Genomic DNA, 15,197 nt, shown 5'->3' with positions numbered 1-15,197 from the left:
CAGTCACAGCACCTTTTCCATACACTGCTCAAATCTTTTTTTTGCCTTTCAGTTGCGTTTTTTAATATGCTGAAAATGTTGCTTTTTTTCTTCCATCTTCAATATTAAAATGGCTACACAAAAACTCACCAATTTTGGTAAGCTGTTTTTTAAATACATGCTATGAAAGCTGTCACAATACAGTCTAATAAAATTGTTTGAAATGAAGTTAAAGGCAACTAAGTGCTACTAGAGCCATCTTATGGAAAAAACAAACAAACTTTTTGGCTAACCCAATACAAGGCCTTGTTGCTTCTCAGCTTTGGAATGGTCAGTGTGGCTGTCCACAGCTTCCTATGAGGATACCAGGAAATTGGGTAGGATAGGCTAGGTAAGGTCTTCACTGTTCCCTTTCCTTCCACAGCTTAGGGGAGAATATCACTTCAGCCTCTTTTTTGGAAACAGGTCTTAGCCCTGATTTTCTCCTTTGCCTTCTGCTTGAGACCTGGTCACTGATGACTTTTAATTGAAGATGTTTTGTTTCAGCTCTGAAATTGTTGATAAGAAGATAGAAGAGTTTCTTTCTAGCTTCGAGGAGAAGATCGAGAACCTTACTGAGGATGCATTCAACACCCAGGTGACTGACTGTGTTGGCCTAGTCTTTTCTTTCCTGGCCCACCCAAGCCCTCATGACAACTAGACACCAATCTTAACAGTGCTGTGTGCTGGCTGGTTCTTGAGGGCTGTAGCCCCACCTTAATCTGACCATGTCTTCCTAGCTTCATCCCTCCCCATCATGCTGGCAGGTCCATCACAAATCATACTAGACAGGGCCAGGTGTGTTCTGAGGGAACTGGTGTGATGCCATGCCTAAGGGTGTCTCTTTTTGATGGTAACAGGTCACAGCTCTGATCAAGCTGAAGGAGTGTGAGGACACCCACCTTGGGGAGGAGGTGGATAGGAACTGGAACGAAGTGGTGACCCAGCAGTATCTCTTTGACCGCCTTGCCCATGAGGTATTAACACAGTTTTCAGAGTAAGACAGCCCTGACAGGGACTCCTGATTTAACAGGAGACACAATTCTAAGCAAAGTGGTATTGTGTGGAAGAGAAACCTGGGGCACTCATCCAGGGTTGGTTATTTACTTGCCCATTTTTTGATGTGATCAATCAAATCTTGTTTCCAGACTGGCTTCTCTAGTGTCTTAGGTAGCCAAGTGAGCCGGATGCTTGCTAATCCTTACTCCCGCTCCCCCAATGTCAGATCATTCTTTTTAATTGAAGTATAGTTGATTTACAATGTTGTACTAATTTCTGCTGTACAGCAAAGTGATTCGGTTATATGTATATATATATTTTTTAAATTAAAAAAAAATTTTATTATTTATTCAGGTTCACAATAAGGTCTGGGAGAAAAACAGGTTCTGCTGCTTAAAGAAAATTGAGAACTTATGGTCTTTATGGAGCTCCTTCTCCAAATTTAAGGATTCTGCATATAAGTCTTTGTGACAAATACTAGCCCAAAGTAATAAATCCCATGAAAGAGAGCTCTGGGTCCTGCAATGCATGGCTGATACAAAACCTTGTGTGGTGAATTACCAAAGGACATTGAAGCAGAGGGGTTATTTAACAAGAGGTTTCAGTCAGCCCAGCTCTCAAGGTTCTGCTTTTCCTATTAGAAGCCACAGTGTATCGTTACCATGTACCTGAGAGGTGACACTAAGGTATGATGGGTTTGGCTCAGCGTATAGTACTCAGCTGTAATAACAGCATCTGCTACCCTCTCTTGCTTATCTGCCAGGGTCAGTCACTGCTAAGAAACATGACCATGTGTCAGAGGCTCGTTTTTATCCTTCTCTGGAAGGTTGGGAGCCAGCTGAAACCTGGAAGAATAAAACAATGTGCCAAAAGCAGGACCAAGGAGGTCTGCCTAGGATGTTATGTTTAAGAATTATCTTGACCGAAAATATGTTGCTAGTCTTTTATGGCTTTCTTTGTTTCCTGTCTTCCCTTCCCCCTGTAAGATTGAAGCACTGAAGTCATTCTCCAAATCAGACCTAGTCAACTGGTTCAAGGCCCACAGAGGACCAGGAAGTAAAATGCTCAGTGTTCACGTGAGTACGGTTACCTAAGCTGTAGCTCTGTCCTGTCTCTGTTGTCATTTAGCCCGTTTACCATTCCCTGAGTTTAGGTTGGTATGAGAGATCTTAACAGGTCTTTGCCCAAATTTGGTCAGCATTCTCTCTCACCTCAAGTCTTTGGCCTCTTTCAGGTTGTTGGATTTGGGAAGTACGAGCTGGAAGAGGATGGTACCCCTTCTGGTGAGGATTCAAACTCTTCTTGTGAAGTGATGCAGCTAACCTACCTGCCAACCTCTCCTCTCCTGGCAAATTGTACCATCCCCATTATTGATATCAGGGCTTTCACATCAAGACTTAACCTTCTCCCCTACCATAAAATAGTCAAATAAACTGCAGTCTCGTTGGCCTGAAGCACTGTGTATTTTAAAAAAGTGTTTGAATTTTATGAAGTTACACTACTACTGCCTTAGGGCTTCCACTGAATTTTTGCACTGGCATCCTAGAATTTGATTTACCTCCCCCCTCCTGTTGTAACTAACAAACCAAGGGTTACTATAGCAGCTGCAGAGAGAAGTTAGCAGGGTGGACCAGTGTAACCAAAAGCTTGCAGAAGCAGTCTGAGAAGTCCTGGCCTGGTCCTTGGATTGAGAATCTAGTTCTGTATGACAGCCTTGAGAGGCCCTATGTAACTGTTGTCTTCTTAGTACCTAAATGCCAGGTGCTAATACTAATACCTGTGTTGTTGTTTTTAATGTATTTAAAAATAAAGATAATTCTGTATTGCCCTTCAGAATGAGCCATTTGCTGCTGTGGCATTCCTTTTATTATATTTTGTTTCATTGTGGGGTGGAGAATCTAAAAAAAACATTCTTCCCAAATTCTCTAAGGCAATAAAATATTTTTGGATAAAATGTTGGTAGCCCTATGTGTACTATTTGAGAGTTCAATTAAAACTTGAAAATAGCATTGTTGGCGTTAAAGACAGAACACAGAGTATAAGGAAGGAAAAGGATGGACCTCATTATTTCAAGAGTCCCTGTAAAAAACTAGCTCTTGTATTCAAGGCTGCCAAATACTTGGGTCCAAGTTTAATTATAAAAATAATAAAAGAAACACATTAAAAAAAAGGTTGGAAAAATTACTTTATGAAGCCTTAAGAAGCACTGAGTATAATTAAACTGTAGTCCAGAGTTAGATACAACTTAATAACAGTTCAATTCCAAAATAAAAGTTATTGTAGGTGAGACCATGAAATTTCCTAACACGTCATCTTTAATACACTGCGCTAAATTTTCTAAAACAGCTCAGAGGAACCAATATTTACAGTAAATGGAGTATTTATGAAAAATCTGGCATCGGCTATATTATATATATGTTTATTATATATATATATAGAACCCAAGATTACATGAACTAGGAAACTTTGTATATCTCAACAGCAGTACTAGAGTGCAGGGTTTGAGAGTGGGATTTATAACATGGAATTTGGAAAAGGAGCAGATATCTGGTTTTCAAAACCTGAAGTTTTTCTCAAGACCAAAGTCAACATTGTAACTGCCATAGAACAGGAAAAAGGGAAGCTTTTCTCGCTTTAATTGTTCATCTGTGTCATAAAGTCCAGTATCCCTGAGATAGGAACCACTGCAATAAGAAGGGAGTGAACAGGTTCTCCCAAAGGAAGATTGTTACTTAATTATGCCTCCTGCCCTGGTCACCAGGAGCAAACTCTGCATTTCCCAACCTAATGCTTGGCAGCACCGAGGCGTTTCAGTAATGGTTCATCATAAACCCAGCATTCTCCATCTTCATGAAATAACTGTAAGAGAAAAGGGGAGAATTCAATTACACACTTGTTTTGTACTTCAATAACATACTTTTATTTTATGTGCTCCCTCATCCCCCAACACTAAAATGAGTGTTCATCTCTTTCATCACCATGCTTATTTGGAACCTCAGTACTCACTGAAACTGAACGAATGAGTTACAGCTCAAAGAACAGCAGTTAGGAAACTGAGGCAGGCTCCCAAAGCAAGCTTACCCTTGTCTCCCATGGAATTTCCTTTTCCTTCCTTTCTCGGGCTTCTGCTCTTTGTCTTTCTTCAAGTCTATGCTTAGCTTCAGTTGCTGCATCAATGTCTCTGATTTTTAAGTTGAAAGTGACATCCTTCCAAAGGCTAAAGAAAAACAAATGAAGGTGCTAAGTACTTGATGGACAGAGAAGTTAGTAATCTTGAGAATAAAAGGCTAGAGCCATCTAGAATATAACATAATTACGGTACAAGTCAAATGGCTTTAAATGCTATAGTTCACAGAATAAATCTCCTTCAGCTGGCACCAGGGCACTGGAGCAAAGAACAGAGAAATGGACTCAGAATATTCTACTGCTAGTTGTTAAAGAAGGAAATAAAGGATGGGCAGGAAGCTGGATGTATGCTTAGGACAACAGAGGAGAAAAACAGCTGAGACTGGGATTCCACTTCTGGCTGTACCTCTAACTAGCAATGCAACCCTGGGGCTGTCAGTTCACCTCTCTAGGGCTTCACTGTCCCTTATTATAAACCAAAAGGGGCAGATCAGAGATGCTGAGAAGTTCCATTTCATAAAGACTCTGCTGGAATTACTAATGAAATCTGGGAGAAGCAGTTTGAATACAGAGAATAAAGGTCAAGTGAAGCACTGCAGAGGCTTAAGGGGGGTTAAGAGATTTGGCTTCCTCTCAAGGCCTAGAAGATGATAACTCGACAAGTCTGGTCCAAACAACACTTTACAAGTGAAGACTAGGGACTAGAGAAGTAGCCATCCTAAGATCCCCTTGTGTGAGTAGCAAAACATAAATGTCTAGATTTCCACTTACAACTATGAGCAGGCAGTCCAGGCAAGCAGACTGTTAACAAGTTAGACAACAGGCAGGGTTATAATTTTTAAGGTCTCTTTCACTTAAGAAATCCCCTAATATGCTAAACAAAGAACTTTAGTGCATGATTCCTCATACTACTAAAATATCCTGATTTTATCACACAAATGGAAGGGGAAAAATTATGACGTTTGAGACTACTAGAAAATTGAATACCAATTAGATATTTGATATTAAGGAATAACTGATTTCTTAAAAAGTACGATGATATTGTGGCTGGTGATTTTTGAAAAAACCACTTTAGAGATACATACTGAAATACTCAAATGAATTTTTGTTTTTAAAGTTTCTTGCAACCAAAAAAGACCCTAAAGATGTTTTGAGATCATCTATCTATCTATCTAATCTGTCTCAGTTGGGACCTCTATCTATCTATCTATCTATCTATCTATCTATCTATCTATCTATCTAATCTGTCTCAGTTGGGACCTCACTGCCATCTCTTATAAGCCGCAAAGGTGGTGATAAGTTAACATACACTTGATACTTATATGGCAAGCATCATACATAGGCTCCATGTGTTTCTCATTTAGTTCTCACAACAATGCTGAGGTAGTTCCCATTTAGGAAAAAAGGCAAAGAGAGGTTAGCTTATGGTCATGGTTAAAATGCAAGTGGGAGCTCCACAGGAACAGTCTGTGCTCTGTTACACCCTGCTGTACAGTCTACAACCCAGCCCTGCACCTGTGCCTGGCCGATAGCAAGAGCACTGCTGTAATAGCTCTAGTTATGTCGTCTCCTTACCAGCGGGATTCGTATTCATTCTGATCTTCCAATTTCCTCACTTTCTTCTTGATTATAGGCAACTTCTTGGTATCTATGAAAACTACATTTTCCTAGAAAACAGATGAGGTAGGTGTATGTTTTACTGTTCACACTGTTCTAGGAGGAAAGTCAACTCTTCCCATTAACAGATTTAATAATGAAATCCCACATATGTTAGTGATGTAGATAATTAGTTCCATATGCAATCTTCAGCCTAAATTATAATTAAGTCTTGGGAAAGGCTCAATTCAACAGACATTTTCAGTGTGGCTATGTGCTACATGGTTGGAATGTAATCTCTTGGAGAGCTAGACAACTAATCCTAATGTTAAGTGCTCTGAAGTGCTTTTAAAATTTCTAAGTCCAAAAACCAATTCATTGGCTCCTCCTGTTCATGCCGTACCACCTCCCTCCTACCTTAATTAGGTAGTTTGCAAGTTCCTTGAGGGCAAGGACTCTCTTATTAATTTCTTATGCATCCCTGGTGCCAGGCAGTTAATACATTTCTTAGACAAAATCAAACTGTGTATACACAAACACACATGGGTTAACAGTTTAGCACCTCATTTTATTTATGAACATACACACCATACATTCTAATGATACAGCTAACATTTACTGGGTGCTTACTAAGTGCCAAGCTTTTATATATATATATATATATATATATTATTCTTGAGTATTTTAAGGGTAGAGAGGAAAGTAAAAATCATTCTACTACCTGTACTGCTAGGGAAGAGGTGGGAGAAGGAAAAGGCCCTGAAGAGATGGCATTAGAGCTCATCTTGGTTAAATTTCCAGATGAAGGAAGCCAGAGTAAAGGACAGGCTACAATTCAATGAAGCCTGAAACAAGTGGCAAAACGCAGGTTCTTACCCCTGTTGAGTATTTTGCATACATTACACCATTCCATTCCCCTTCAATTGAGCAGAAAGACTTCTTGTCATTTGGAGAACTAAATTTAAAAGCAAAAACAAAAAGGCACAAGCATTTGTTAGTCTCAAATTGAAATTTCTCTACCAAAGAATCCCATCAGTGTGGCCTATCTACACAGAGCAGAACACAGAAGAGCAACTGTGAAGTCTTTGGTGAAGGCAGCTTAATAAAACTGGATTTCTCAGAGCCAACTGTAAGAATGAGGGCCCTAAAGAGGATGCTAATAGACTCAAGATCCCAGGAACTGTGGGTATGAGATGTGCTAGGTGCTGCAAACTAGGGACAGTTCCTGCCCTCGAGCGGTTCACAGCCTAGTGTGGAGACACTGCCACTGAGATTCTGGGTGGCAAGTGCTCTGGTGAGTTCAGGTGAGCACTGGAGATCAAGGGCAATACTGCTAGGATGAGGGGCAGAGAAGGCTTCGCTTAAGGATACAGTGCTGGAGACCAGGCTTTCATCTTCAGGCTGAAAGGGACCTCTGGATCAAATGATGTTACCTCCTTTCCTGAGCAACGATCCCTTCCTCAAAAGCTCCAACAGGTCCCTACTTGGACATGACAGTGATGTGTATGGCAGGTATGGAACTAGGAAGATAAACATTAAAGCAAAGGACAGATTAGGAAGGGCAAGGCATGGACACAGAAGGAGGCTAGGAGGTCAGGAAGAGAAAAATTCACAGGGTAGAGGGATGAAACTTGCTATCAGCGGACTGAAACTTCCTGCCTCTATGACTGGGGGCTTTGTATAAAGGAGGACAAACAGAAAGAAAAATTGTAGGACTCCAAGTTCAGAAGGTTATGGTGCAGTGGTTCTCAAAGTGTGGTCTGAGGACCCCTGGGGCTTCCCAAGACCCTCTGAGGTCAAAACTATTTTCTTAATATTAAGACATTACCCTAATTTGAGGAGCCCACCAAGCACTCTTTCAGAAGACAGTCTTTCTATTCTATGTCTCTGTGACTGGCCAAAAAATCTGCTAGCAGTTTCTGTTGGTGTTGGTTGCCTTTAAGGAACTCTGAGAAGCAGGCACACTCACATCTTTGTTCTGGACATCCGGTTTCCCCCACCTGCCTGTTTTAGGGGGGCAGCTGCGTTGTAGTGGTGATTTGTGCTGCTTCCTAAGCTTTCCCTGTATTTTCTTTATTTTTGGCTGCATTGGGTCTTCGTTGCTGTGCAAGGGCTTTCCCTAGTTGAGGCTAGCGGAGCTACTCTTTGTCATGGTGCGTGGGCTTCTCAGTGCGGTAGCTTCTCTTGTTGCAGAGCATGGCCTCTAGGCACGAGGGCTTCAGTAGTTGTGGCACGTGGACTTTAAGGTGCTCGGGCTTCAGTAGTTGTGGCAAATGGGCTTCGGTGCTTTGCGGCACATGGGATCTTCCTGGACCAGGGATTGGATCCGTGTCCCCTGCATTGGCAGGTGGATTCTTAACCACTGCGCCACCAGGGAAGTCCCTGCCCATATTTTCTGTCCACAATAATATTTTGGATTTTACAGTGATGCTTAGTAAACTTCATCTTGTGTTCATGGTCCCATCCTGCTCAAGAGTTTTTCGGATGCTGATTCTGTCACCCAAATTAAATTATCTCCCCCAAAAAACTGGTCAACCAATCCTGTGTCTTCTATCTGCAACATTAGTTCCCAATAAGGCCTTTGAAGACAGAGAAAGTCCTGCAGATTTTCCTCTTTAGGCAGGCTGTGAACCACCCAACTGACTGTTTACCCAGACAGTACAGCTATCTTCAACCGATCCTAGAGTGTCAAACAGAACCAAGCAAAGATGTGATGGTTACTGTTTTTTCCCAGCAAAGGCACAGAAAAAAGGACTGAGTTGTTCTGAACCCAGATTTTAGGTCTCCTTCTGAGCTGGGATTTTAGGAAGAGACATGACACACAAGATGTGAAATAAGTTTACAAAGACAGAACCATAAAAATGGTCAATTCCTGATGGAAGTTATAGTTCAAAAGGAAAAGTATTTCAAAGAAGCAGAAGGAGCACCAAAGCAAAAAAAAACAAAATACCTACAAAATCTCAGCAGTAATTCTGTGCTTCTTGCCCCCATAAAAAGGTTTAGTGTGGAAGACGATATTTGCACTATAGCCAGTTTTGGAACAATTAATATTGCATTCTCCGCCTAGTTCCACCCAGGGCACTGTGAGGATAGACCTGCAAAATCAAAAGTTTCAGGTAAGACTGACCATTCAGAGGAAAGAAAGGAGGGGAACAGCTTAAGGATCAGCAGGGTCTGCCGCCTGCTAATCAGAGGAATGGACACAGCTCTACTTGCCTTCCATAACCATTGGGGAATGTGAGGATGTAATGTTCATCATGGTCTAGACATGAGACACAGCCTGTGGAGAGAAGGGATGGAATCTCCATTCAGTTTAGGGAAAATCAATCTTGCATCCCACCCTGCTCTCACCCCCAATACACATGCTTCCCTGCAAACAATGACATCCAGCCTGGCTTTCTGGGGCCATTTACTCTTACTAGACAAGTATCCAGCACATATTGGAATGACAGAAAATTCTATTAAAACTGTAGTTCACCCAAAGCCTTAGACTTACCCTGCCCTATGTTGTGCACCCCAATTGACATCCCAAGGAATTTTGATTTGGTCCAGATGTGAGCATTGAATTGTATCTTCTTGTTAAAACACTCCGCATAAAAGGCTGAAACTAAACAGAAATACTTTTCAATTAGTACACTATATAGCCATAGCCCCTTCTCCAACTGCATTAACCAAGAGAAAAAAAACTGGCTGCATGGGGAATATCCTTTACCCCTCAAAGAACAGCCTCGAATACGGTCAGGAATTACCCACCTGCCTTCTACACCGTTTCCCCCAGTGCAAGCAACCATTCAGAACCATGTGGGCAGGAATTTCCCTGAACCATGAGGCTATGGCCAATCCCAGAGGCTTAAAAATGAAAGATCTGTCTGCTCTTCTGGTCAGCAAGCATGTTCCTACCCCAGCCCCAACCTGGGCCCATCCAGTATTATCAGTCTTAACACTGCATCCAATAAATAACACAGAAGGACATGCATTCTTTCCACTATGCCAGGATTATTCTGTACAGAAACTACATCTCTTTTACATGAACTGTCTTCAGAGTTGCTGAGATCGCTAGAGCACAGCTCATGATGTGAAAGATGACTTTAGAAGCATTAAAAGTTGGCTTCCCAAATCCCTTCTTTTTATATATAATTAATCAGTGAAGCTAATAGAGTCTTTGGAGCTTGTACCAGGAACAGATGAGGAACGAATCCTCACAGGACTGGAAAGATACAGGTGGCCATAAAACTGACAGTATAGTGACATCAGTTATGGAGCTTTTTGTGACCCTCTTTAGACAGAACAGTTCGAAAGTGGATATTGCCAAGGAGCTGTGTAACTTACTGGGTGGATGATGGGAAACCTGCTCAGCCACGAATGTTACGCTATTCTTGGAAACCCAGGGAACTGGTCCTTCTGCAACTAGCTCCTGCAAGTAAATATAACATCATTTTCCTTTGATGTGGAAACAAATGACACTGCAGAGAATCAAATAACTGGAGTCTCTGCCTCCCAAGGTAGTTAACTGCTCCCTCTTCTACACACCCAAAGCATTTCATATATACTTTTCTTGTGGCACTTAATTATACTACTGGAATTACTGCTTTATGTCAGTCTCCCCAAGTCTCTCTGACTAAGACATTCTTGAAGGCAAGGATCATGCGCCTAACTCAGGGCTAGGCCTGGCACAGAACAGGCAGTGATCAGTGTCTGTGATATGAATAAGAACAGACACATACTGCCTCTGTCTTCAGTAAGGACTACATGTAATGGGAAAGGGAAAAATACGGAGAGTTATGTTTACTGAGAGATTATTACGGGCCAGCTACTGCGTGCTAGGGGCTTATTTTTTCATCCCCAGAGGCCTTTTAGCATTTATTTGAGTCTTCCATGTTGGTCGATTTCCTCAAATCAGCCCCCAAATGTTGGAGCCCTGTGGCTCAGGTCTCAGTGAACTACTCTTCTCTAGATTTGCTGTCTTCCTAGATGATTTCTTCTAACCCCAGGGACTTAAATGCCATCTAAATCAACTAAAATCTCTGAAAGCCCCATCTCCATCCTAGACCCCGCCTTTGAACTCCAGACTCTTAAATTCTAACTCCCTACTGTTCTACTTACAGTCTAACAGACCCCTCATACTTTATATTTCAGATTGGAGCTCTGTATTATTCCCTCCCCAAATCCAATCTTTTCCTTTTCAGTAAATGGCACCAACCATCTGCCGGAGGCTACATGCAAGGATTCATCTCTGATTGTCCCCTTTCCCTTACTTCCCCCAATCCGTCTAACAGCTCTGCCTTCAAAACATAGCATGAATCAACCATGTCTCTCATGGAACAATGCCAAAGCCTCCTCAACGGTCTCCTTGCTTCTATCTGCCCCTTTCCAATTCATTTTTCACAAAATAATTATAATGACATTTTCAAAACAAAAACGAGTTCCTGATAAGTCATGAAATTATCATTATGATCCATAAGGACTTTGCATGATCTGATTTCTAAACTGCTATCCTCATCTCACACCACTCTTTCTCCTTGCTCACTATATTCAAAATATGCTGATCCAACAACACTGTTCTTCTATGGGTGGTAAAGATCTTTTGATCAGTGCCTTTACCATTATTATCCGCCTACAAACAAAGAGCTAAGTACTAAGTATCTAAGTACTAAGATAATTAAAAATGTCAGTGGAGAACTCACCGCATTCTCTTCAGAATCATTTGGTAATGTCCAGTGACACTGGAAGATCTCACCCAAAATGGGGTTGTATGGCTTTTTGGCAACCGATCCTTTCCTTCCTGCGTGAAAGGCTGAGAGGTACCATTTTACAACCTGAACCATTCGGTCTCTAGCATCCTTTTGGTCACTAATACTGCAAGGGAGAAAGACAAAATTTAATGTCCTATTTTCTGACAGTACCCTTCAGCATGGTCCACCCTACGTCAGGCTGAGAGGATCCAGTACCAGGAGCTACCTCAATGTCTTTTACTTACAATTGAAGTACAGGGCTTCCCTGGTAGCACAGTAGTTAAGAATCCACCTCCCAATGCAGGGGACACAGGTTTGATCCCTGGTCTGGGAAGATCCCACATGCCGTGGAGCAACTAAGCCCATGCACCACAGCTACTGAGCCTGCGCTCTAGAGCCCGCGAGCCACAACTAATGAGCCCAAGTGCTGCAATTACTGAAGCCCACACGCCTAGAGCCCGTGCTCTGCAACAAGAGACGTTACCACACTGAGAAGTCCGCACACTGCAACAAACAGTAGCCCCCACTTTCCGCAAGTACAGAAAACCTGTGCGCAGCAACGAAGACCCAATGCAGCCAATAAATAAGTAAATTTATAAAAAAAATATTGAAGTATAATGTACATAATTAAACACACCAGTCTTAACTGTTTGGCTTGATGAATCTGAAAAATGCATATATCCATGTAATTAATCACCATGCAATCAAGATACAGAACAATTTCCATTACCCCATCCTCCTTTCCAAGCAATCCCCACCCCTTACCCTGAGGCAAACACTGTTTCTGGTTTCTAGGACCATTAGCTTTGCTGGTTCCAGAACTCCATACTTACAAGTGCATTATTTAATTGCCAAATAGTTGGAGATTTTCTAGATATATTTGTGTTATTGATTTCTAATTTAATTCTTTCATGACCAGTGAATACATTCTATATGGTTCCAATTATTTTAAATTTATTAAGTCTTCCTAGTATATGGTCTATCTTGATGAATGTTCCATGTGCACTTAAAAAGACCATGTTATACAAATTGTTTGGTAATGTTTTAGAAAAGTCAATTGGATCTTCTATAGCCTCACTGATTTTCAGTGGAGTAGGGGCAGGTACGTGCTGTTCAATCAATTCCTGAGGGAAGAGCTTCCAACCTTGATTGTGTACTTGTCTATTTCTACCTTCAGTCATTTTTGCTGCATATAGTTTGAAGCTGTTTTACATATTTAGGATTATTATTTATTCTTGATAGATTGACTCATCATATCATATGAAATATCCCTACTTGTCTCTGGTAATATTTCTTGTCTTAAAAAGTATCCTTTGTCTGATACTAAGACAGCAACACCAGCTTTGTTATGCTTAGGGTTTTGCATGGTATATCTCTCCATCCTTTTACTTTTAACTAATCAGTATCTTTACATTTAAAATCTCTCTCTTGCAAATAGCGTACAGATGAATCTTGCTTTTTTATCCAGCCTTATGATCACTGTTCTCTTACATGGAGTGTGTATGCTATTCACATTTAGTGTACTACTGATATAGGTGGGTTTAACTCTATCATCTTGGCATTTGTTTTCTATTTGGCCCCTTTATTCTTTGTTCCATTATATTTCCTTTCCTCCTTTTTTGGGGAGTTAGAATTTTTAGAACTCCATTTAATCTTATCTATTGGCTTTTTAGCTACACTTCTGTATTTTTTAAGTGGTTTCTACAGGGACTTCACAGCTTAAATTCTCATACATAAGAACTATCCTGAAACCTCAAATCTATATCTAATGAATAACTGGTACTTGCCATCTACTTATGTTACCAATAAATGCTTACATGTTATTTTTTTAATTTTGTATGAATTTAAACAGTGCCATATTTACTTGAATTTCTGCCCTTTTGGAATTGGTTAAATGGGTCTCTTAAAATCTTCATTAAGAAGGTATGTATCAATGTCATCCAGTGTGCCCACCCACTAAGAAACTTCAGTGATTTGTATCTGGCTTCAGTAAACCACAGTCTAATGCCAAGTAATGCAACTGGAGAAGATGCATGAGAACATCCTGTTACAAAGAAAATATTCCGGTTACCACTGAAAAACAATGTGAACTCACTCACCTCCTCAGAAATCAATCCCTTTAGATTACCTCTGTCCTTTATACATATATCTAATATTGCAAGCTTTTTGGGGGGTGATGGGGCCTGCACTGGGTATTCACTGCTGTGCGCGGGCTTTCTCTAGTTGTGGCAGAGTGGGGGCTACTCTTTGTCTTGTGGCACATGGGCTTCTCATTGCAGTGGCTTCTCTTGTTGTGGAGTACAGGCTCTATGCACATGGGCTTCAGTAGCTGCAGCGCGTGGCCTTAGCTGCTCTGTGGCATGTGGGATCTTCCTGGACCAGGGATCGAACCCGTGTCCCCTGTGCTGGCAGGCAGATTCTCAACCACTGTGCCACCAGGGAAGTCCATTTTGCAAGCTATGTATTTAAAATTTATAAATCAGTCTATATTCTGGACACTGGACTGTACACTCCTCAAGGGCAGACACTGTAACTCTTTCCCTTTACAGCTTATAACAAAGTGCATGGCAAACAACAGGTCCTTTAGTAAGGTTTGCTAAACTCAGATAACTGAAATTCATCAGGATATAGTGTAAATAATTTAACAGTGATTACCAATTCCTGGATCAAATAAAATCCTAACTTTGGCTCTGTAAATACCAGCTACCTTATTATTAGGCACTCAAGATTTCTTAAAGTGTTTAACTTGGTTTCCTAACAATATATTACCACCAAATAACCTAAGCAAATAGGCATCTAATATAAACAAAATATTCAATGCCACTTTTCCCCAGAAATGTATGAAAGGCAAAGGAATCCATTTATCCTGCAAAGGCAGAAAGCTAATGAGTAACATCTTAAAAAAACTGGAAACTACTATATCAAGTCAAATACCTCACAAACAGGTCCGGATGTGCAAAAAAGTCTGCATACATTTCTAAAAGAGATCTTCTTTCAAGAATAAATGTTGGAAGAACTACCTGAAAAACATACATATTTGACCCTTGGATTTGCAGGATCAAATTCCACTACAGATAAACAGACTGCTGAACTGCTTTAAAAAACAAACAAACAAACAAAAAAAAAAACAGTAAATGAAAACAAAAAACTCATTCCAATCACAGTAACACCCACCAAGTACCGCCCAGGCATGCTTTTGATACCTACTTCTCAAACTGTTCTGATTCAGAAATGCCCATTAACCTGCCCAACAGATGAAAAACAGAGATTCTGAATGTTCAAATGTCACTTCCTCTGTGCAACCTCCCTTTAGCTCCCTGAATCAGTGTAACAGTAACAACTACTCAGTAGCAACCCTTCGATACTACACCACCTTCTGGAGCACCACATACACATTATCTTACTAAACTGTACAACAATCCAGTTAAGAATAAATCATTATCCTTATTCTACAGTGGAGAAAACTGAAGCTCAAAAGGGTGAAAAATTTTCTCACTGCTCTGTTATTTAGTGGAATTCAAAACTGGGTCTATCAGACTTTGCCCAGGGGAGGGGTGTGCGCACTTTCCTCTCTACTGTTGTTCCTCTATCACTGTAAGTGCATTAGGAAATTTATCTACTTATGGATCTGTATCCTCAAATAAACAATCAAATCCTAGAAGGCAAGGACCATACTTACTTGTACTCGCATCTTCAGTTACTATTGCCAAGGTAAGAAAAATTTAA

The 15,197-nt window shown here is 40.8% G+C and overlaps 2 protein-coding genes across 8 annotated transcripts in view; one reads left to right on the top strand and one right to left on the bottom strand.

The window, feature by feature from the left end:
• The window catches only part of NRDC (nardilysin convertase), a 101,736-nt gene extending 98,874 nt beyond the window's left edge, over positions 1 to 2,862 (top strand). For all 4 annotated transcript variants that reach the window (XM_057710572.1, XM_057710570.1, XM_057710569.1 and 1 more), the window contains 4 exons: positions 526 to 616; positions 879 to 995; positions 2,004 to 2,093; positions 2,252 to 2,862. In XM_057710572.1, coding sequence (XP_057566555.1) covers positions 526 to 616; positions 879 to 995; positions 2,004 to 2,093; positions 2,252 to 2,449 — 496 coding nt within the window. In that variant the 3' untranslated portion in view covers positions 2,450 to 2,862. The remainder of the gene's footprint in view (positions 1 to 525; positions 617 to 878; positions 996 to 2,003; positions 2,094 to 2,251) is intronic.
• Positions 2,863 to 2,952: 90 nt separating this feature from the next.
• The window catches only part of OSBPL9 (oxysterol binding protein like 9), a 149,444-nt gene continuing 137,199 nt past the window's right edge, over positions 2,953 to 15,197 (bottom strand). For all 4 annotated transcript variants that reach the window (XM_057710605.1, XM_057710623.1, XM_057710594.1 and 1 more), the window contains 10 exons: positions 14,406 to 14,491; positions 11,424 to 11,595; positions 10,069 to 10,153; positions 9,236 to 9,346; positions 8,956 to 9,019; positions 8,694 to 8,834; positions 6,616 to 6,694; positions 5,719 to 5,810; positions 4,099 to 4,234; positions 2,953 to 3,876 (listed from right to left, as the gene is read on the bottom strand). In XM_057710605.1, the coding sequence (XP_057566588.1) occupies positions 3,802 to 3,876; positions 4,099 to 4,234; positions 5,719 to 5,810; positions 6,616 to 6,694; positions 8,694 to 8,834; positions 8,956 to 9,019; positions 9,236 to 9,346; positions 10,069 to 10,153; positions 11,424 to 11,595; positions 14,406 to 14,491 (1,041 nt within the window). In that variant the 3' untranslated portion in view covers positions 2,953 to 3,801. The remainder of the gene's footprint in view (positions 3,877 to 4,098; positions 4,235 to 5,718; positions 5,811 to 6,615; positions 6,695 to 8,693; positions 8,835 to 8,955; positions 9,020 to 9,235; positions 9,347 to 10,068; positions 10,154 to 11,423; positions 11,596 to 14,405; positions 14,492 to 15,197) is intronic.

The sequence above is a fragment of the Hippopotamus amphibius genome, chromosome 1 (genome assembly GCF_030028045.1).
Source record: "Hippopotamus amphibius kiboko isolate mHipAmp2 chromosome 1, mHipAmp2.hap2, whole genome shotgun sequence".
Lineage (NCBI taxonomy): Eukaryota > Metazoa > Chordata > Mammalia > Artiodactyla > Hippopotamidae > Hippopotamus > Hippopotamus amphibius.
The sequence above is the reverse complement of the archived record's forward strand: the minus strand, read 5'-3'. Positions and strand labels throughout refer to the sequence as shown.